General features: G+C 45.3%; 1 protein-coding gene across 1 annotated transcript in view; it reads right to left on the reverse strand.

The window, feature by feature from the left end:
- The window catches only part of TERT (telomerase reverse transcriptase), a 399618-nt gene that overhangs the window by 127191 nt on the left and 248435 nt on the right, over window positions 1-23992 (reverse strand). The window contains 1 exon segment of the mRNA XM_030209711.1: window positions 7949-8062. Within this exon segment, the coding sequence (XP_030065571.1) occupies window positions 7949-8062 (114 nt within the window).

Here is a 23992-nt window from a genome sequence, read left to right on the forward strand (position 1 = left end):
TGCCGGCTGTCGTTTGGTCTTCCTCCTTCCTTTTTTAATACACGGAATATATTTGACCTGGGCTTCCAGGATGGTATTTTTAAACAGCATCCACACCTGAAGTACATTTTTGACCATCGCAGCTGCTCCTCTCAGTTTTTTTTTCACCGTTCTTCTCATTTTATCATAGTCTCCTTTTTGAAAGTTAAACGCTAACATATTGGATTTCCTGTTTATACTTACTCCAAAGCTAATATCAAATCTGATCATATTATGATCACTGTTATCAAGCGGCCCCATCACCATTACATCCCACACTAGATCATGTGCACCCATTATTATCGTGTTGCCCAGTTTGTTAGCCTCCCTAATTTCCGATAACATTTCAACATCTGTCTCTTCATCCTCTTCATAACACAGGTTTCACATGCAGTGAACAGGATGCACTGACAACAAATTCCTATCACAGGCTATTTTCTGCACTTACGCCTTCATCAGAGGACCTCATAAAAATATGAAAAAAATAAATTACAAAATGTACCATGGAAACCAAAACAATTTACATAAAAGTGATACATTGTAATAAATTAACGTGAAAATAGATGGGAAGATGTGATATTGACAAGATGTGAAAGTGCATGAGACATAAAGCAATGTGTGAAAGATGTGATGAAATAATAAACCAGAAGCGAACCAGAACCCAAACCTAGACAAAAGAATATCGCACAATATGTTGAAAAATAAATTATAAAGTATTAAACTAAATATGTGGAAAACTGCTACTACTACTTAACATTTCTAGAGCGCTACTAGGGTTACGCAGCGCTGTACAAATTAATAACTAAGGACGGTCCCTGCTCAGAAGAGCTTAGAATCTAAAGGACGAAATGTCAAGTTGGGGTAGTCTAGATTTCCTGAGTAGAGGTGTTGTGATTAGGTGCCGAAAGCGACATTGAAGAGGTGGGCTTTGAGCAATGATTTGAAGATGGGTAGGGAGGGGGCCTGGCATATGGACTCAGGGAGTTTGTTCCAAGCATGGGGTGAGGCGAGGCAGAAAGGGCGGAGCCTAGAGTTGGCGGTGGTGGAGAAGGGTACTGAAAGGAGGGATTTGTCTTGAGAGCAGAGGTTACGGGTAGGGACGTAAGGGGAGATGAGGATAGAGAGGTAAGGAGGGGCTGCAGATCGAGTGCATTTATAGGTTAGTAGGAGAAGCTTGAACTGTATGCGGTATCTGATTGGAAGCCAGTGAAGTGATTTGAGGAGAGGGGTGATATATCGGTCAAGGCGGAAGATAAGACATGCGGCAGAGTTCTGGATGGACTGAAGGGGGGATAGGTGGCTAAGTGGGAGGCCGGTGAGGAGTAGGTTGCAGTAGTCAAGGCGAGAGGTAATGAGAGAGTGGATGAGAGTTCGGGTGGTGTGCTCAGAGAGGAAGGGGCAAATTTTGCTAATGTTGTAGAGGAAGAAGCGACAGGTCTTGGCTATCTGCTGGATATGAGCAGAGGAGGAGAGGGAGGAGTCGAAGATGACACCGAGGTTGCGGGCAGATGAGACGGGGATGATGAGGGTGTTATCAACTGAGATAGAGAGTGAAGGGAGAGGAGAAGTGGGTTTGGGTGGGAAAACAATAAGTTCAGTCTTGGCCATGTTCAGTTTCAGGTGGCGGTTGGACATCCAGGCAGCAATGTCGGATAAGCAGGCTGATACTTTGGCCTGGGTTTCCACAGTGATGTCTGGTGTGGAGAGATACAGCTGGGTGTCGTCAGCATAAAGATGATAGTGGAAACCATGAGATGAGATCAGGGAGCCTAAGGAAGAGGTGTAGATTGAGAAAAGGAGGGGCCCAAGGACAGATCCCTGAGGAACTCCAACAGAGAGCGGGATAGGGGAGGAGGACGAACCATGAGAGTGTACTCTGAAGGTACGATGGGAGAGATAAGAGGAGAACCAGGACAGAGCCCTGGAACCCAAAGGAGGACAGTGTGTCAAGAAGTAGGTTGTGATTGACAGTGTCAAAAGCGGCGGATAGGTCGAGGAGGATGAGGATGGAGTAGTGACCTTCGGATTTGGCGAGGAATAGGTCATTGCAGACTTTAGATAGTGCCGTTTCTGTCGAGTGTAGGGGGCGAAAGCCGGATTGAAGCGGATCGAGGATGGCATGAGAGGAGAGAAAATCAATGCAGCGGCTGTGAACGGCACGTTCAAGTATCTTGGAGAGGAAGGGTAGGAGGGAAATGGGGCGGTAGTTGGAGGGACAGATAGGGTCAAGAGATGGTTTTTTGGAGGAGTGGTGTGACCACAGCATGCTTGAAGGTGTCCGGGACAGTTGCAGTGGAGAGAGAGAGCTTGAGGATATGACAGATGGTGGGGGTGATAGTAGGAGCAATGCTGCTAAGTAGGTTGGTGGGGATGGGATCTGAGGAACAGGTAGTGGATTTCGAGGAGGAGAGGAGATGGGCGGTTTCTTCTTCGGTGATATCAGGAAAATAGGAGAAGGAGGCCTGGGTTGGTTGGTTGAGAGAGTGGGTTATAGGATGAAGAGGAGAAGGTTTGGTGGTGAATTCGAGGTTGATCTTCTGGACCTTGTCACGGAAGTAGTCGGCCAGAGATTGAGGAGAGAGTGAGGGGGGGGGTGGGAGCAGAGGGCACTTTGAGGAGGAAGTTGAGGGGGGCGAAGAGACGACGAGGATTAGAGCTGAGGGAATTAGTCAATTGGGTGTAATAGTCCTGTTTGGCGAGGAATAGGGAGGATTGGAAGGAGGATAGCATGAGTTTGAAGTGAATAAATTAGTATGGGTGCGAGATTTCCTCCAGAGGCGTTCAGCTGAACGGGCGCAGGAGCGAAGGTATCGGGTGCAAGGGGTCAGCCAGGGCTGGGGACTGGTACGCCTTGTGAAGCCTACACCCTAAAAATAGTTTTAGTGAAGCTATATCTATATGATAACTGAAATATTTATGTGAAAACCATGGTGAGAAATAGCATAACTACCTGTAAATGCTGCAACCATCTTTAAATTACCGCAAGCAACTCAGGATACTGAGTGCAAACAGTGCTTTGCTGTGGTAAAAGACAACAACAAAAAAACTATGTGCAGTGATCTAAGCTAATGGCTGTGTTGCCAAAAGTTCTACAGGGTAAAGAGGAAATCTGAAAACAGACCCGATTTGCTGCCTGTATGGTCAAAAAAAACCAAATGCCTGGTAAAACTATGTTGAAGGCAAATATGTGTGTATTAATGAAACCATCTGAAATAAAAAATGTATAACAAATCAAAACGATATGTAAACAAATTAATGTGAATATCAGATGAGCACAGATCGTAAACCAAGGAGCTATGATGGGAACGGATTTAATAAAACATATGCTGGCAGTAACACCTTGAAAGAAAGGATACACGCATGAGTATTCACTGAGATCTGTATGTAAAACGAAGAACAGTAATGTGAAAAGAAAAGTCAGCATACCACACCGTTAAAGCAAAGGAATACATGCATGAGTATCCACTGAGAAAATACCTGTATGTAGATTAAAACATGGTAATGTAAACAGGACAATCAGCAAAACACAACATAGTAGCATAGTAAGTGATGGCAGATAAAGACCTGAACAGTCCATCCAGTCTGCCCAACAGTCACATTCATTTTCAATCTAAGATTAAATCAATGTACGATTAAATGACATACCTTAAGCACAAACAGTCTAGAAGAGCAGAGTAAAGGGATGGAACTTCCAAAAACATGAGGGAGTCTAAGGTTCTTCACACAGCATTAATTCTGGCAAATACATCTTAAAGACTGAGTTTCGTGTGATTTGCAGTAATTCAAAGATGACTGCAGCATTGACATGAAGTTGTGCTATTTTTCAAAGAAATATCTCAATCATGATATAGATATAGCTTCAGAAAAGCTATTTTTAGAGTATAGGTTTCACTTCCTTTGGTTTTTCACTAATTTAGTTTAATACTTTATTTAGGGCCCTGTTTACCAAGGTGCGCTAGTGTTTTTAGCGTGATTATAAAATTAGCAAATGCTGTGTAGGCACCCAAATGGTTAGATCGTGTTAAAAGCACTAATGTGCCTCTAGTGCAGCTTAGAAAACGGGGCCCATTGTGTGGTATTCTTTTGTCTAACACTTGGTTTGGGTTCTGGTTCACTTCTGGCCTGTTATTAATTATTTATTCTTCATATTTTTTTTACTTTTTCACACACTGCTTTTTGCCTCATGCACTTTCCCATCTTCCCTGCTATTTTCAAGTAAATATATTCATTTTTTATCACTTTATGTAAGTTACATTTCAATTTCCATGGTACGTATTGTAATTTGTTTTCATATTTTTATGAGGTCTCCCAATGAAGGCATAAGTGCCAGAATATAGCCTGTGTTAGGAATCTGTCATGCATCCGGTTTACTGCATGCAAACCCTGTAATGTGAATACCTCTATCATTCTCAAGAAATAAACTGAGCCTTTTTGGACTTTGTCCTGATGCCTTCGAATCCATTTAAAAGGAACTAAAATTTTTAGGAGATGACTGAATAAAATCTATAATTAACATTGTTGACGGAACTAGAGTAAAAATAATAATAAAAATTGAAGGCCACGTTTACTAAGGTGCTCTAGCGTTTTTAATGTGTGCTAATGTTAGAGACACCAGCGTTAGTGTGTGCTAAAAATGCTAGAGCACCTACAATGCGGCTTAGTAAACAGGGCCCTATATGTTTAAAAAATGAATATGAACTAGAACTAATTTTTTTTTCAAACTAAAATATCACTGTGCCTAATATTTTGTTTTTCCTGACTGACCTCTGGCCCCTTCCCTTATTTAAATAATTCACTTTTATGTTATTGTACACATTTTGATTTCTTTCTCCCTTCTCTTAAACATAAGATTTATTAGCTTGGAGTTAATATTTTGTTGCCACCCCTGGTTTACAGCATTTAAGTAACACTAGTTAGGATTGTCACAAAGTTATTTTCTGCAACCCCTCCTCCTGTTTTCCCATCTCTGATGATCCTTCATTTTTACCATCAAAAGAGGAAGAATCTATCTATCCATTTTTGCTGTCCTAAGCAGTGGCGTAGCTAGGGTAGTTGACACCCGGGGCCGGTCATTTTTTAACACCCCCCCCCCCCCCCCGAAATCCAGTACTAGGCATACCGAGAATACAAAACACTCAGGACCTATAGAGCAATTCTACCATACCATAAGCAGTAATTTGTACGAGTCACACAAGGAAAAGGAAAGCATCTTAAACACTACAGTGAGCACTAGAACATCAATTCACCTATTGTAAAACGAAAACAGACAGATTAGTACAGATCGTCGATCCTGCACAGTCAATGCCAACCAAAAGCCATGTCTTTTTCACAAATAGATACACCCTAATCCACTATAGAATAAGTAATCATAAACTTCCTATTTTGACAAAAATTAAACTGAACCCCCGATGCCAGACTCTGCATATAATGCAACACCACAGAAACAGAAAATGTCCTCTAGTACTGTGCAAAATATAAAGACAGCAGATGTAAATTTGAAAAAACTAAGAAATACCAATCGCCACTTTACAAATTAACAAATAGAAATAAAACAAATAATATCATTTTATTGGACTAATACATTTAGCTTTCAGAGGCCAAAACCTCCTTCCTCAGATCAATTCAGTATAGTACTGTTACAGTGTCCTATCCTGACCTGAGGAAGGGGGTTTTGTTCTCCGAAAGTAAAATGTATTAAAATTAGTCCAATAAAAAGATTACCTTATTTACATGTTCTATTATAAACATTTATTAACACAGCTACAATACTACTTTATCCTAAAGCAAAAATATAAAAATATATATTTACAGTTCGTTGTCTCTGGTTTCTGCTTTCCTCATCTTTTCACTGTCTTCCTTCTATCCAGCATCTGTCTTCGCTCTCTCTCTGCCATCCAGTGTCTGCCCTCTCTCTCTGCCCCTTCCATCCACTGTCTGCCCTCTCTCCCTTCCATCCACTTCTGCCCCTTCCATGCACCATCTGCCCCAGTCTGCCATCTCTCTCTCCCCCTTCCATCAACATCTGCCCTCTATCTCTGCCCCTTCCATCCACCATTTAGCCCCAGTCTGCCCTCTTTCTCGCTCCCCTTCCACCCACCATCTGCCCTTTCTTTCTGCCCCTTCAATCCGTCTGCCCTCCCTCTCCCATCCGTCCAGGGTCTGCCCTCCCTCACATCTAGGATCTGTCCCCTCTCTCTCTGCCCCCTCTTTTCAGCCCCCAGTTCCAGTCCCCTTCATCCACCACATGCCTTGCGTCCCCCCCCCTTTCAGCCCCAGACCCATTCTCCCACCTGCCCCAGGCATGGCCCCATTTTCCCTCCTGCCACCTTGTCAGACCCCAGTTCCAGCTTCAGACCCCTTCTCCCATCTGAGCACCCCCACCCTCCCCAATCCCCTTCTCCCCCTCCCTGAGCACCCATCTGAGCGCCCCCACCCTCCCTAATCCCCTTTAAGCACCCCTCTGAGCTCCCCCACCCCTCCCCAATCCCTTCTCCCCTCCTTGATGCTCTCCCCCACCCTCCCTAATCCCCTTTAAGCACCCTCTGAGCTCCCCACCCCCTCCCCAATCCCTTCTCCCCTCTCTGAGCTCCCCACCCTCCCTAATCCCCTTTAAGCACCCCTCTGAGCTCCCCCACCCTTCCCCAACCCCTTCTCCCCTCTCTGAGCTCCCCACCCTCTAACCCCCTTTAAGCACCCCTCTGAGCTCCCCCACCCTCACCAATCCCCTTTTCCCCTCTCTGAGCTCCCCCACCCTCCCTAACCCCTTTAGCACCCCTCTGAGGTCCCCCCACCCCTCCCCAATCCCCTTCTCCCCTCCTTGATGCTCTCCCACCCTCCCTAATCCCCTTTAAGCACCCCTCTGAGCGCCCCCACCCTCCCCAATCCCCTTCTCCCCTCCTTGAGGCTCTCCCACCCTCCCTAATCCCCTTTAAGCACCCCTCTGAGCGCCCCCACCCCTTCCCAATCCCCTTCTCCCTTCTGAGTTCCCCCCCCACAGCTGTTTTTTTCGAAGCGCCGGAGAGTGGCAGGCAGCGCGCCTCGCGTCTGCCCTGCTAGTAAAGCAGATCTCGTCGACGTTGTCGTCCTTCCCACACTGAGTCCCGCCCGCCCTCGCGGTAATAGGAAGTTGCCTCAGAGGGGGGCGGGACTCAATGTGGGAAGGGCGACGACGTCAGCGAGATCTTCTTTACTAGCAGGGCAGACGCGAGGCGCGCTGCCTGCCACTCTCCGGCACTTCGAAAAAAAAAGTTTTAAAGGCGGAGCAGCGGGAGCGGAGCACCCCCCCACCCGATGACACCCGGGGCGGACCGCCCCCACCGCCCCGCCCTTGCTACGCCACTGGTCCTGAGCAAAGTTCTCTGTATCCAAGATAGTCCAGGTGCAGCAATTCAGAACCAGCTACGCTGAAAATCGAGCCCTGTCTGCGTCCCGGATGGGACCTCAGTGCCACAAGTAATTCGAGGACAGCTAAATTGCACCAGCTGTCTGGAGGAACTGGAATGTGGAAAGTCATCAAGGGACAGGACATGCCAGTGGGACTGCTAGAGTCTCTACCCAGTGTTTCTCTCTTGGTGTCACACATGGCACAGCTACCCATTCAAAGTGGGAGGGAACTTGATGGGGCTAAACATAGTTTCAAGGGTAGCTTTTTGTGGAAGTCTATGATATGCGGAGACCACAACAAATCTGAAGTGCCACAGACTACCTTGGCCAGCCTCTGCCAATAATTATTTGGTTTTGAACAGGTAAGGGCTTTCCATGATAGCCCTATATATGCCTGAAATTTCTGAAAAACTAGCTGTAATCCAATATAACAGGCTTGTACCATAATACACTTTGCACATGCTGATTACATTTTTCTGCTCTCATATGTCAGCATTTAACTTTCCTAAGATCTAGACCTACTGAATTGATACAAAACATAACCTACCCATCCTGTTGTACTGTATACAACAACTTATTCTCCATGTCTCCATAACAAAAATTGCAGAGCAGAGTTGACAAAATAGAGCCTTGAGGTATTCCACAGCACTGCACATAATACCTGGGAACAGTAGAAAGGAAGAAATAAATAAAAGGCATATATAATTCATCTACAAGTTAACAAACCAGAGCAACATAACTTTTTTTTATATATATTTATTGGTTTTTCAAAAATAAACAACCTCTACTGGTACAAGCTTGTGGTAAACTTATTACATCAACTACATACAAACAATGCAGATCATACAGCTCATATGCTCATTTCTTTTCCCCTTCAATTCTTCCCCCCTCCCTCCCCTCCCCCCCCCCCTCGGGTGTACATCATCCTGCCTCATTCCACTCCTTTCCATTGTTCATATGCATCCCATACTTTTTGAAACTTTTGAAGCTGACCTTTTCGCAATGCCGTCAACTTTGACATTTGATACAGGTGATGTAACCTGCCCATCACCACCTGCATGGCTGGGGTCTCCTGCTGCTTCCAGGCCCGAGCAAGCGCCAATTTTGCTGCTCCTAAGACATGGATGACCAGCTTGTGACTATGTATGGGGCTCTTACTAGGTCTTACATGCAGAAGACAACTCTCTGCCGTTTTCGGATAGCTAATCTCAGTCATTTCCTTCACCCTGTCCATGATCTCCGTCCAGTATTTTTGAACCTTTGGGCATTCCCACCATATATGCCAAAATGTGCCTTTCCCTCCACAGTCCCTCCAGCAATTTGTCGACATTTGTGGGCAGAATTTCTGTAGTCTAACTGGGGTATAGTACCACCAGTATAAGATCTTATACCCATTCTCTGCCAGAGGCTGGGCAATGGAGGGCTTCAATAGGTGTCTATAGCTATGTGTCCACCACTCTTCCGTATAGTTACCCTGTAGTTCCTCCTCCCATTTTCTAGTATAGAATCCCAGTGGGGACGAGAGCAGAAGCAGAGCTCTATATATCCTCGTTATGCCACCCCTACCCCCTCCTTGTCTCATTGCCTTTTCCACCTCCGTCTCTGCCAACTCCAATTCATCCCTAGCTCTTTTAAGTATATAATTTCTGATGCAATTATAATAAACTAAGTCCCTCTCCTCCAATCTGTACTCATCTTGCAACTCCTCAAATGACCGCATCTCCCCGTTGACCCAAATTTGCCCCAGTTGGTAAAGACCCCTCTTGGCCCAGATCTGAAATACCCTCTCCTCCCTCCCCAAGGGGAACCCTGGTGCATCTTGTATTGCCATCTGTTGGAAATATTCTCTTTCTGGGAAAGCCCGCTTTCTTAATTGAAGCCAGGTATGTAAGATGTGGCTCAAGCCCAACGGAACCCTCTCAATGATCTTTAAGAGTTCCTTTCTCGGTTTCCAGAGTGCGTCCCCTGTGTATCTAGTCCCCATCCATGCTCGCTCCCAGTGAAGCCACTTTTTGGTATTGGTCGGGTACCATTCTGCGCATACCCGCAGTTGCGCTGCCTGGTAGTAGAGAAAAAAATTTGGGACCCCCATGCCGCCTTTGTTCGGCCTTTGGTACATTACACTTCTTCGCACCCTGGGTGGCCGCTTCCTCCAAATATATGCAAAAACCTTTTTAGTCAACTGTTGGAAAAAGGCACGCGGTATGGGAACTGGAAGCGCCATAAATAGATAAAGCAGCTTCGGCAGGAGCATCATTTTTACCGCATGTATTCTACCCAACCACGAAATCGTGAGGCCCTCCCACCTATCCAGTTCTTCAAAAAGCTCCCTGACCTTCTTAGGGAAGTTTCTTGATATAAAAGCTCTATTCTTGGGGTAATCATAGCCCCAAGATACCTTATTGCCCTCGCTGCCCATTTAAATGGGTATAATTTCTGCAATTCCTGGGCCTCCCTCTGCGGTACCGTAAGATTAAGTATTTCGGACTTAGTGGTATTAATTTTAAAGCCCGAGAGCTCCCCATACTGCAAGATCACTTCTGTAACCTGCTGTAGCGATTGTTTAGGCTGTGCCAAGGTCAGCAATACATCATCCGCAAACAGCATAATCTTGTGCTCCCTCTTACCTCTAACCACCCCCCGTATACTCTTGTGTTCTCTAATCCTCTGTGCTAATGGTTCAATGGATATTGCGAACAACAGGGGTGATACCGCACACCCCTGCCTCGTCCCCCTACCCAGCCCTATCGGCTCCGAATAAGCCCCATTTATCTTTATGATTGCCAGGGGATTAGTATAGAGCAAGCTGAACCATTTTAAGATTCTTCCCTCCAGTCCCATCTGCTTTAGGACCCCAAACAGAAAAGGCCACTCCACCTGGTCGAACGCTTTTTCAGCATCCACCGAGAGGAGTAGAACCTAGTCTGGCTCTTCATTAGCTTGCTGAATCACATGGAGCAGGCACCTAATATTATCGAACGTCTGCCGGCCCTCTATGAAGCCCGCCTGATCCTCATGAACCACTCTCGGGAGTACCCTCTGCAGCCTCGCAGCCAGAATTTTAGTGAAAATTTTATAGTCCACATTTAATAGGGAAATGGGTCTATATGATCCACAACATAGGGGATCCTTGTCCGGCTTTTGTATCAAGACTACCTCTGCCACCCTCCACGAGTAAGGCATTTCCCCCATGTTGTCAAATGCTGTGACTGCTTTTAACAGCAATGGTGCTAACCACTTGGAGAACAGCTTATAGAAGCTCGCTGGGAATCCGTCAGGCCCAGGCGCCTTATTATTTGGCAAACTCGCGATTGCCCTTTCTATCTCCTCAAGCGTTATGGGGGAGGACAACTCCTCCACCTCCTTCTCCGATAGGCCTGGCATTGTATCCCCTGTAGATATTGTGCAATCTCTTCCCTTGTGCCCCTCAGGTCCGACTTATATAGTTGGCCATAATAATCCCAAAACACTTCCTGTATCTCTTCTGTGCTGTTTACTAACTGACCTGATGCATTATATACCCCTGCAATATAATTTCTTTGGGTTTGCTTTTTCAATTTATTTGCTAATAACCGGCCAGCCCTATTTCCAAATTCAAAATGCTCCTGCCGAACCCGCTGAAGCTGCCCTGCTATCTCCGTCATCTGGAGATCATTAAGCTGTGCTCGGAGTTGCTGCACCTCCTGCAATTTTTGCGTGTCGGTCGGATCCTCTTTATGCTTTCTTTCACTAGCCTCCATGTTATTTCTAACTGTGTCCTCCTTCCCCCTATGGTCCCTGACGATGTGTGCCTGCCATGCTATAATCTGACCCCTTAATACCGCTTTCATTCCCTCCCAAATACTGGTCGGATGTGCTTCTTCATTATCATTAAGCTCTATATATTCCTTTATGTACTTTTCCAATTCAGCTATATTCTGTGGCTCTAGTAGTAAAGCTTCGTTTAGCCTCCAATGGGGACGGCCTATAGGCCTCCTTCCCATCCTCAGCGTTAGCACCACCAGAGAGTGATCCGACCAACTACAGGGCTCAATAGTCACCCTTTCAACCTGCCTCCTCACCATCGCATCGCCCAGCCAATAGTCAATTCTCGAGTATGTTTTGTGGAGGGGGGCATAATGGGTAAAGTCCTTTTCAGTCCCATGCGTCTCTCTCCATAAGTCAGTCAGCCCCCACCTTGCCAGCCAGGACTGGAAGGCTACTCTATCTCCCTGTGCGTATTTTGCCACCCCCCCTGAGTTATCTAGCTTCGGGTCCAGTGTCAAGTTCATGTCGCCCCCTATCACCAAATGACCTTTAGCATGCTTTTGTAAAATCCTCTCCAGTTCCTGCATAAATATCCTCTGATTCTCATTGGGTGCATATGCACATACAGTGTGTAATATTCCTTATCAAGGGAGACCACCATCAATATATATCTGCCCGCTGTATCCCTGACCGTTGTATGCACCTGCCAGGGTAGGGACCGGGATAGAGCTATCAAAACTCCCCTCTTTTTCTGAACCTCTGTGGCTGATGCACATCTATATATGGGTACTGCTTATTATTCATTAAGTATTCATGGACTTTCTAAGGTGGGTCTCCTGGAGAAACATTACATCGGCTTGCTGGCGTTGCATTTTCCTAAATACCTGCTTCCGTTTTTGCGGAGTATTCAAGCCCCGCACATTTATAGTCACACATTTAAGCATTGTATAGATAGACAACTTCTTCAGTTATAAGCATCATTATAGCATATCTCATATTAGCCACCCATCTCTCCCAACCCTTCTTCCCTCCCCCACACCCTCCCCTCCTCCGCTCCTTTCCTTCTCCCTCCCCCCCTAGTCTCCCCTTCCCTTCCCCAAAACCTTAGCACCTTTACCATACTCTGGATGGTGCAACACGGAGGTGTTGTAACTCACTAGTACCCCTTCACATTTTTAGCTATTAATATCTTTAACTTAACTCTTATCTTGCTCCCTGTTTAAACCAATGTTCTATATTACCCTACTGCACCTTATAACCAACAATAACTTTCGACCAGGCCAGCTTGCCGCTCTCCAAGTCCACGGCACCTGGTAAACTCGCCACAAGGGCGCATCCTGTTAAACAAGTGGGATCTTATCTCCCATTGTTGCCATGCAAAGTCAGGTGAGGCGTCCCGCTGACTTCTGGCGCTGAAGTCGACTCTGACCCACTCTTTGCCATCTGGGGTGGGTCCTGGGATCCGCTGCCATCGATGGGCGCTCCGCTGTCGAGGATATATCCATCTGATAGTCTCCCTGCAGTATTCTCTGCGCCTCTGCCAAGGTTTTGACCATGTGCTGTTTCCCATCCTTGTAGAATGCTAGTCCAAACGGATATCTCCAGCGATAACGAACATCCAGTTCTCGCAACTTTGCCGTTACCGGCTTCAACTCAGCCCTTCTCTTCAGGGTGGCAGCCGCCAAGTCCTGGTATATTTCCACCCTATTGGTGTCCCATTTATAATCCTTTATTTGTCTTGCCGCTGCCATGACACGCTCTTTCACTTTGAAGTCCTGGAAGCATGCTATAATATCTTTTGGTAAGTTCTTTCTATTAGCCCCCAGGGCCCGATGTGCTCTGTCCAAGTTTATTTTTTCTGGTGGAATCGGATCCTCCGTGTTCGCTAGAATATCGCTGGCAATTTGCTGGACCACTTGCTCGCTATTTTGATACTTTGAAACCTCCGGCAAGCCCCGAATGCGGATGTTATGGCGCCTGCTCCTATTTTCCAGGTCCTCCAGTTTTTCAGAGAGAAGCTGCTGACCTATTCGCTCATCTGCGATCTGCCTCTCAAGGGAGCCCAGGGACTCCGAATGGTCATCTATTCGGCCTTCCGCCTCCTCCACCCGGTGTCCGAGCTCAGCTATCTCCCCTCTCAGGTCAGCCCCCAGCGTCACCAGCTCTGACCTCATGGCCTTTAGATCCGATCGGATTTCCTGGATCCAAGCGCATAGCTCCGGCAGTCCGGCCCCCTCAGGCTCTCCCTGGGTCTGCGATGCGAACATGTCTCCCGATGGTTGCAATTCCGCATCCATTCGCTCCGCCATTTCTTCGTTCGCTCTGGCCGCCATGTTGGATTTCGTCGCGCCTTTCTTATACGCGAATTTTGACAGGTTTAGCGGCGTAGACCGCCTTTGCATGGACGTCTCTGGCCTCCTCCGCTCCTCGTTCTTAAGTGGCGCCGTTTTCTTTGCCCTCCTTGCTTATTGTAAGTGCCGGGTAGCGCTCTTTGCACCTCGGGTACTCGGGAGCACAGAAGTTAGGCAGCCATGCTCTCCGGTGACGTCACTTCCTCCCCCAGAGCAACATAACTTGGCAGATGAAAACGCCAATGAAATATTCATACAATATCTGGAAACCTAGAATGTAATGTGGTTCAATCTTCTGCCCCCACAGGGTGTGTGGATCTGTGAAAGTAGATGGATAGCAACTTACTACTACTACTACTTGACATTTCTAAAGCGCTACTAGGGTTACGCAGCGCTGTACAATTTAACATAGAAGGACAGTCCCTGCTCAAAGGAGCTTACAATCTAAACCCTTCTATGTTAAATTGTACAGCGCTGCGTAACCCTAGTAGCGCTTTAGAAATGTCAAGTAGTAGTAGTAATAAGTTCCTGCTAGGAAGTAGGTAGCACCATTTTAGATAGTTCATGGATATGTGAATCTCAATGTGGGAGTGAAAATTTGCAGAGAATTGGGCACAGTTCACATGGCAAAGAGAAAAACATTTTGGGGTGATGGGTTCCTGAAAACCCTTCCCAATTTTCATCTAAAATCAGAACTAAGAAAAAATTGGGAAAAACCTTGAGTTAACCTACATAATCACACTTTATACACAAGTTACCATAAACAAATTCTCCTATACATCTTACATTATTATATACTAGTAAAAAAGGCCCGTTTCTGTATGTAATGAAACGGGTGCTCGCAAGGTTTTCTTCAGAGTGTGTATGTTTCAGAGAGTGACTGTGTGAGAGAGAGTGAATGTGCGAGAGTGTGTGTGTGTGACAGAGAGAGTGTGTGCCAGGGTCCCCCCTCCCTCCCAGTTTCAGAGTCCCCCCTCCCTCCCAGTTTCAGGGCCTCCCTCCCACCCTCCTTCCCACCCTCCCTCCAAGTTTCAGGCCCCCTCATTACTACTCACGCGGCGCCAGCTCCCATTTTCGGCCACTGCTGCTTCTCCTGTTGAGCAGCAGCGGCCGCTACAAAAACAAAACAACCAGAAATACTTTTAAAAAGCGAGTGCGGCACCGAGGGCAGCCATCAGGCATTTGCTGTCGGCTCTGCAGCCGCTCCTCTTGCCTGTCATGTCGCTGCGCTCCTCCAGGGTCATCCTCCAGAGGCAGTGATGTGAGAGGCGAGAGGAGCGGCTGCAGAGTCGACAGCCAGCTGTGAGTGACATCAGCCTGGCTACGGAGCCTAGCTCAGCAACGCTGAAGGAGCCACGAACACAGGCAAGACATTAGAACGTTGGTGGTGAGAATTATTATAGAGGATGTTATGATGAGGAACAGGGCCTTTAGCACTTCAGGGCAGTTTGGATTCTGCCTCCCTTGTGGAACTGTGGGAGATCAGGATGTTAACTAGCCCTTCCGTGCAGTAGACAAGACATGGCCTCTAAGAAAAAGCCCACAGACAGTCTTCACAGTTGGCTCTTCCAGAATCAGTAATCTTTGTTTTCACCACCTATTGCACTCAGGGTGAATTTTGTTTACAAGATCGCTTAACTTTAGGTCAATCCCCTTGAATGCCTTTCCCTCTGTGACTTAAAACCAGAACACTAGATCAGGAACCTCCTGACTTCTCTATTTTAAAAGAACATAGGGTTTGTTAGAATTCTGGGATAAGCAAATTAGGTCCTAGCCAGCGTCCAGCCTTATCCAATTTTCCACCTCTACTTCTAACCAGCTCAGGGGAGGGGGGGGAGGGGTTATTTCTCTATTCCAAACTGCTTTTTTTATCAGCTTAGAAAACACAGAGACTGAGCCCTTTAAAGTTGTTAGAAGGAATTCAGTTAATCAGCATCCAACACCCTTGATGGACAACACTAAACTTGACTCTAGTCTATAGTCCTGTCCTTTACCCTCGATTGTAAGTCTCAGTTCAAAGAAAGAATCAAAACCAAAAAGTAACAAGAAAGTCACAAAGGCATCTTAATCCGATCTCCAAGGTGAGAAGAGTGGAACGGGTAGATGTGAATTGCTTTTTTACTCTTTCCAAAAATACTAGGACTAGGGGGCATGCAATGAAGCTACAAAGTAGTAAATTTAAAACAAATCAGAGAAAATATTTCTTCAATCAATGTGTAATTAAACTCTAGATTTCATTGCTAGAGACTGTGGTAAAAACAGTTAGCTTAGCGGGGTTTTAAGAAATGTTTGGCTAACATCCTAAGAGAAAAGTCCATAAGCCATTATTAAGATGGCCTTGGGGTAAATCCACTGCTTATTTCTAGGATAAGCAGCATAAATTTGTATTGTACGGTTTTGAGATCTTGCCAGGTAGTTGTAACCTGGGTTGGCCACTGTTGGAAACAGGATGCTGGGCTTGATGGACCTTCAGTCTGTTCCAGTACGACAATGCTTATGTTATGTTCTTATCTTGTCCAAATGTCCATCTGTGGACCTTCCTCCCACAGGCTTCCAGGCTGCAGATTCATAGGCCATGTAATCATTACTTTCCTTGGAAGTGGGGGGACCTTCTTCCCTCACCACCTTCTCCCCCTCTAATGGTAGGGAGCACATTTTAAAGGCCTCTAAACTTCAAACCCCTCCCTGCTTAACAGGCTTCCACCTCTTCCCAATTAGGACAATTAGCTTAGTCCCTCCTAGTCTCTCCTAATCTGAGCACTGCTTCCTGCCGGGGTTGCAGGCACCCCCGCCCCTACTCTTCTAGAAAACTCCTTCCATTTACTTCCAAGTTGGGCCAGAACATTCCTAGCTGGCCCTCCCCTGTCTGGGCTTAGGAAAAAAACTGGCTCTTGCCTAGACTTTCTGGGTGTTGTAGCTTCCATCCCCTTTCTTTTCTTACAAGGGAAATGACCACCTCTATTTCTCTGACAGGTCCCTATATCTGTCAAACCTTTAGTTTGGTCCTGGAAACAGGGAGTCAGATCTCCCCTCATAGCAACTCCGAGACAGGGCACCACCTCTGTATGTCACAGTGTAAACAGGACATCATAGTTAAGGTTCTAAGGTCATCGGAACTTTTATAGGTTTGTTCTTATTTCTAGACCTTTAATACAATTCTTTAATCACTTGTCCTCAAAAAAGAAAAAAAAAAAACACCCTATAAAATCATTTGTGCAAATGTGAAAAAAAAACCCAAAATTAAATCATGCTAGAATATGTACATTTATACAGATTGTGACCAAAGCATTGTGATCATCTATATTGCAGCACTGTATTACATCCAAATCATGTCACCTGACACCCACATTTGTGACATCAGATTTCAAAAAATCTCTGATGGTTCAGCAGTCAAACTGCCTGCTTCCAAGGGTTAACAGTCCTTGACTGAGATCACCTTATAACCTAAGAAGGCATAAAACTACACACAGCACTTATAATAATCATGAAACAAAGTCAATATGTACCACTGGAAAAATACTCTTAATTCACCTATTCAGGATATAGACTATGCCTTACTATTTACCAGTAGAATGCATCCTTGGTGTGTCTGAGAACAACGGCAACTGGCTCAAAAAACGTGCGTCCTCAACGTCACATGAAGAATAACTTTACGAAGAAACACACTAAATAAACCTATGTTAAGCAGAACCCAAGGTTACCATTCCAATTCTTTATTCAAACTTCTGGACTAAATACAGTTTAAAAATCCAGCATTTTTCTTTTAGTAAGAGCAGGACATCAGTGTTTCCTCCAGGAGAATTTGGGGGTATAACCTTCAGTACACAAATACTCAAGACATTAAAGGCCTGTGCCTGCTCTAAACAGTGTGAAACTAGGGGTACCTTGTGATCTTGACATTGTAGACAACTATGTTGTTCTACTAATCTGGTTTTAAGGATTTCAAGGTTTTCCCAACATACACTAGTGTACATGGACACCATATAGCATAAACCACATAACAGGTTTGACAAATGGAAACAGATCTTAAGTTAACAGAACACCCATTGAAACACATTGTCAAACCAGAAAAAGATGACGCACATATGTTGCAAAGTCTACACAAATGATGTCCTATAGTTTGTTGATCAACCTGTGATGAGGCAGGGAAATACAAGGTCCAGAATGCACTGCAGCAGCAAGAGAACCAGAGTCAGGTGGAGGACTCTAGCCAGGAGAGTGAGAAGCCAGCAGTTGATTGGGAAATTGAACCAGGTGTGAAAGGGTTGCAGGCAGCTTTATTAAGAGAGTGGTGGAAAGCTGTAGGGAGGAGATGGAAACACTGGGGAAGCTCTCTCTGGAAAAGGTGACAGCTCTGAGAAGGAAAGTAAATTATTTTGTTTCTCTGTTGGAGTTTGAGGAACTGTCTAAAGTTTGAGAAGGGTTTAAGAAGCAGGCTCTGAGTAGAGTGCCTTTTTTGTTATGTTTGACTTGAAGAAATGTTTATGTTAAAGACATTAATAAAGCCCTTAATTGCAAGAAGTCTGGTGTTGATGAGCGTTTTGTGAAGGGAGAAGAGGAGGCAGAAAACTCCCCAGTGTTTGAGAGAGAATCCTGTGAGGTACCGAGAAGGCTAGAGCCCAGCAGTGACCGTGTGTGTGGCGGAAGCTAAGCAGAGTCAACCCTGGCTGGAGTCTGGAAGGGTGACCAGCTTCACAAAGTGGTGGCAGTGGTGGGATCCGTTGAAGTCCCGCCGGTAGATGCGAGTACCCCACCGGTGTCCGGTAAGCAGACACAGAATTGGGGGAGGATTGTGAGAAGTGTGGGAGAGTCACGGGCTCTAGACAGGATATCTACCCGGAGGAGCGGCACTTTGGTCCTGTGTGTTGTGTTTTGCAGGTGGAGGCAAACAAACCGAGGCATGGATCCGAAGGAGCTGCTGGCGTTTATGGCACACCAGTTCCAGAAACAACAAGAGATGGCTCAGAAGTTTCTGGAGGAGTCCCTAGTGGCGTCTCGAGCCCAGCAGCAGCCTCTGCTAGCCCTATTACAGGAACGTTTGCAGGCCGGAGGAGCACGAGGGTATGGAGAGCCTCGCCAGGTGAACTAGCTGCCCTGGGGAAAATTGGCTCCAGGGGATGACATTGAGGACTATCTGGGAACCTTTGAGCGGGTGGCCGTGGCAGCAGAGTGGCCTCGGGAGCAGTGGGTCATTCGACTGGCTCCAGCATTGGCTGGAGAGGCCTTGGCAGCGTTTCGGGGTTTGACTCCAGCGGAGGTAACTGACTATGGCTGCCTTAAAAGAGCCATCTTGGACAGGTATGGCGTCAATGAGCAGGCTTACCATCGCCGCTTCCGGAGTTGAAGGTGGACGGAGGGCCAGACCCCTAGAGCTGTGGCGCAGAAACTAATGGACCTTGCCACAAAGTGGTTAGACTCGGATAAGAGTCAGTAAGGCAGATCTTACAAGAGCTGGTATTAGAGCAATTTCTAGAGGCTCTGCCTGCAACAGTAAGAACTGACTTGGTTAAGAGAGGTTGTGAAACATTAGAAGCAGCTATTAAATGTATGGAATGTTACCTTGAGTCACAAGGTTTAGGAAGACAAGGGGGGTGTGCCTCCCAGTCCAAGAACAAGTCTGAGAGAGCTTCTCAGGAAAAGGGGACCCGGGGAACAGAGGTCAGGCAGAGTGTGAATGAGGAGAGAATGTGTTATAGATGTGGGAGAAAGGGACACTTAAAGAAGGATTGTTTTGCCAGGTTGGGATTCACCTCCTACTCCCAGGGGCCAGGTGTGAAGCCATGGCAGCGAACAGTGGAGGTACTGGGTGTCAGGGTTAATGCACTGTTAGATTCAGGAGTGCACCAGACTATGCTTTTGCGGTCCCTATGGGAGAGAATAAAGAAAAGAGGGAGATGGAGAGATAATAATAGGGGCCGGAAGGTTAGTATTCAGTGTATTCATGGGACTTCCACCACATATCCCCTACAGAAGGTTCAGATAAAAGGGCCCTTAGGTACACACTGGGTGTGGGTGGCTGTATTACCTAGACTGCCACACGAGTTAATTCTGGGCAGAGATTGGCCCGCATTTCCCTGCTGTGTAAGAGGGAAAGCGGGGCTGGTACATGTTCAAGAAGAGGGGCTGCTAAGAGAAAGAAACCCGGGAGAACATCAGGCAAAGAAGGGGGTACCTCCAGCAGATGTTGGGTCTCGGATTGCTAGCCCGTTGAAGAAAGGAATAAAAATTAAACGGACTAGCAATTGCTTGGCCAGGGGGGTATGTGATGAGGCAGGGACATACAAGGTCCAGAATGCACTGCAGCAGCAAGAGAATCAGAGTCAGGGGGAGGACTCTAGCCAAGCCAGCAGTTGATTGGGAAATTGAACCAGGTGTGAGAGGGTTGCAGGCAGCTTTATTAAGAGAGTGGTGGAAAGCTGTAGGGAGGAGATGGAAACACTGGGGAAGTTCTCTCTGGAAAAGGTGACAGCTCTGAGATGGAAAGTAAATTATTTTGTTTCTCTGTTGGAGTTTGAGGAACTGTCTGTTTGAGAAGGGTTTAAGAAGCAGGCTCTGAGTAGAGTGCCTTTTTTGTTATGTTTGACTTGAAGAAATGTTTATGTTAAAGACATTAATAAAACCCTTAATTGCAAGAAGTCTGGTGTTAATGAGCGTTTTGTGAAGGGAGAAGAGGAGGCAGAAAACTCCCCAGTGTTTGAGAGAGAATCTTGTGAGGTACTGAGAAGGCTAGAGCCCAGCAGTGACCGTGTGTGTGGCGGAAGCTAAGCAGGGTCAGCCCTGGCTGGAGTCTGGAAGGGTGACCAGCTTCACAAACCACAGAAGATGGTTGTTCCCACAGACAAGAAGGATCTTTTAAGATCCCTTCCTCTCGGGGAAAGAGGAAATTCTTTACAAGACACATGTAGTTGTAATGCATTCTAATACTTTAGCACTATAGCTCTTATCTCATGGGCAGCTGGAGAGTAAGGTAGAACATGAACAAAGTGGTCATTGTCAGGTTTTGTTGATGGCAGGATCGCTCGACCCAGCATGATCTTTTATATGCTTTTTTGATATCACAGGGTAACCCCTAGCTTGAAATTTCTCTACAAGTGTTGCTGCCTGTGATTTAAATTCTTGTACTGTTGAACAAAGACGTAGTCTCCAAAACTGACCTACAGGTATATTCTCATGTAATTTTATAAGATGACAACTGTCAAATCTAAGAATGGTGTTCCTATTAGTTGGTTTACAGTAAACAGAAAAATGAAATCCTGTACCTTCAAGAGATCAATAAGTCTAAAAAGTGAACTCAAATCACAGTTATTTAACAAAAGAAAAAAAATATGCAATTCTTCTGGTGTACCCAACTATATCATGAAGACGTCATCAATGAACCATTTCCAAAGGTCAATCTGATTTGGGAAGATGAAGCAGACAAAACAGTTTTTCAAAGTAGCCTTCATATAAATTGTAGCATGCTGGGCTGAGCGATCCTCTTTACGTCTGCCATCTCCATTAGTTGTACATTGCAATTATGAAAATCACACGTTTGACTCTCTGCGCTGTGTAGTTCTACAAAATATCAAGATACTACAAACAGGAGGAGATAGACAATTGATTTTACTTCAAGTGGAACAGAAATGGATTTTTCGCTTAAAGACCATGGAGCCGGCAGGCTTAAATGTGAGAATAGAATGGTGTCACTTTTTTTGAAACCACTGTAGTATGAGCAGATTGGCTGATAGCTTCAGCTGGCGTCTGACGTCAGGTTTTAAAAGGAAGGGTTCTATGTTGTACTAGTAAGGATCCAGTTACCACGTTAAACTGTGAGGTTTTGAATAAGATTTTGAATTGTATTTGCAATTTGAATAAGATTTCTACTTTGCCTTGACAGTTTGTTCCATGACCCCTGAAGGTCACAAAACCTTGGCCACAGTTGGCTGTGGAATACCATTATGGGAAAGAGATCCGGCAAAGCAATATGAGCTAAAAGCTAAGTAGTTGCTCGTTGTTTTGTTTGCTCAAAATCTGAAATAAACACACCATTAAGAAAGGTGGGAAGGTTTTTTAGCCAATGATGATATTTTGTACTCCAAGAAATTTAAGGCGTTTTGCCTAATAAAGGAGTCAGATGAGGCTTTTTCCTTACTTTTCTTGTATGGTATGTATAAAAATAAAATCTATAAAAAAAATTTCAATATACTAATTTGGGAGGATTTGTTTCCACAGGGATCGCCATTATCTCCTGTTCTTTTTAATGTTTATTTGCATTTGTTGGGATTTGTTTTAGAAAAGTTGGGTCTGCCTTTTTAGCTGTGCTGATGATATTAAGATTGTGGTCCCCATCATCTTTTCAGTTATCTCGCACCTAGAGTTATTGCAAAACATCTTAAAAGAAATAGAACACTGGATGCTAAAGCGTAAGCTCAAATTAAATTCAGACAAAACAAAATTTATGTTAATTAGTTGCAACCCTGATATGGATGAAAAGAGTAGCATGATAAATAAGGCTCAATATCACTTTTCTTCATCCATTAAGATTCTGGGGGTATGGTTGGATAATAAATGATCTTTAGAGATGCAAATTAACACTCTCACTCAGAGATTTTTCTTTCTGTTGTGTAGATTGAGTCAAATTTGGAAATATTTTGATCAAAATCATTTTCAACTTATTATATAGGCTTTGATTTTGAGTTTGCTTGATTATTGTAATATTGTTTATTTGGGAGCTACCAAACATATACTGAAAAAACTTCTCACTATAAAGAATGTAGCATTACACTTGATTTTTTCCTTTAAAAAGTTTTTACAATAGAGAATGATGCGGGGGACAAAGTTTGTCCCTGTCCCATCCCCACCCCGTCCCCGCAAACTCAGCCCCCATCCATAGAAGCCTCAACAGTTGATTTTATATTTAAATCTTTTCATTACAGTATAAAAATGAATAATAAAGCAAAAACAGAAGATACATCCCCCATCTTCCCTCCCTCCTCCCCTGCTTTCACCAGTTTATCCCCTCCCCTACATTCCCTCCCTGACCCACTACAAGAAACACCCTTCCCTGCTTCCATTCAGCAAATATGAAGCACTCCCTATACTCTTAAGCTAGTGTTCTCTGTTCTGTTTTTTAAATCCGTGGATGAATAGTAAGTCATCCACAATATCGGGATTCAGTCGAGCTCTCCTTTCTTCCACTGTTCTTCCTGCAATAGAAAATGCCCTCTCCGAAGACGTGCTAGTAGCAGGAATGAACAGGAGGATCCCCCGTGCAAGTTTTGCTAGTTTTGCCCAGCACTTTTCCTTTTTTCTCCAAAATGATAAAACATCATTGTCAGTCGAACATAAATTGTCAAATTCGTGAACAGCAGCCTTCCGAGAAGACATTCTATAAAAGTCGCTTAGAAAACTAAATGCTGACATCCATCTTCCTTCATTTGGAGGAGCCCAGCCCAGACTCTTCCACAAGATGCAACACTTTCTGAAATTGTGGAAGATCCCAAGATGTTGATGGACTTGAGTCTTCCATTTCAACTTCAAGCTGCTAGTATAACCTTCTCAAAGATTCTGTTGTCTGTATTTTAACATCCTCATTGAAGATAATTGGATTGTCTTTCAGACATGGGTGTAGAAGGCAAGCAACGTTGTGTAGTGGATGAATCCGAAAATAAGTCTCAATCAGGTTTTGGAAGTGCTCCTTCATGCTAGCAATAAAGCGAAGTTACTTACCTGTAGCAGGTATTCTCAGAGGACAGCAGCCTGATTGTTCTCACATATGGGTGACGTCCAACAAAGGTTGATAAAGCCTTTAGGCGCGCAGGTGCGCACGCCGCGCATGCACGGCCATCTTCCCACCTGTCGCGCGAGAGTCCCGCTTCAGTCAACTTATGAAGCAAAAACAAAGAAAAGAACAACTCCAAAGGGGAGGTGGGCAGGTTGGTGAGATCAGCCTGCTGTCCTTAGAGAATACCTGCTACAGGTAAGTAACTTCACTTTCTCCGAGGACAAGCAGGCTGCTTGTTCTCACATATGGGTATCCCTAGCCCCCAGGCTCACTCAAAACAACAAACAGGGTCAATTGGGCCTCACAACGGCGAGGACAGAACAAAAAATTGACCTACGAAGAAACATCTACCTGAGTGTGCAGAATAAAAATGGGCCTAGGGGGGTGGAGTTGGATTCTAAACCCGAACAGATTCTGCAGCACCAACTGCCCAAACCGACTGTCACGTTGGCTATCCTGCTGAAAGCAGTATTGAGATCTGAATGTGTGGAATGATGACCACGTCGCAGCCTTACAAATCTCTTCAATAGTGGCTGACTGCAAGTGGGCCACTGAAGCTGCCATGGCTCTAACACTATGAGCCGTGACATGACCCTCAAGAGTCAGCTCAGCTTAGGCGTAAGTGAAGGAAATGCAATCTGCTAGCCAATTGGAAATGGTGCGTTTCCCGACAGCCACTCCCCCTCTGTTGGGATCGAAAGAAACAAACATTTGGGCGGACTGTCTGAAG

Source organism: Microcaecilia unicolor, chromosome 1, assembly GCF_901765095.1.
Source record: "Microcaecilia unicolor chromosome 1, aMicUni1.1, whole genome shotgun sequence".
Lineage (NCBI taxonomy): Eukaryota > Metazoa > Chordata > Amphibia > Gymnophiona > Siphonopidae > Microcaecilia > Microcaecilia unicolor.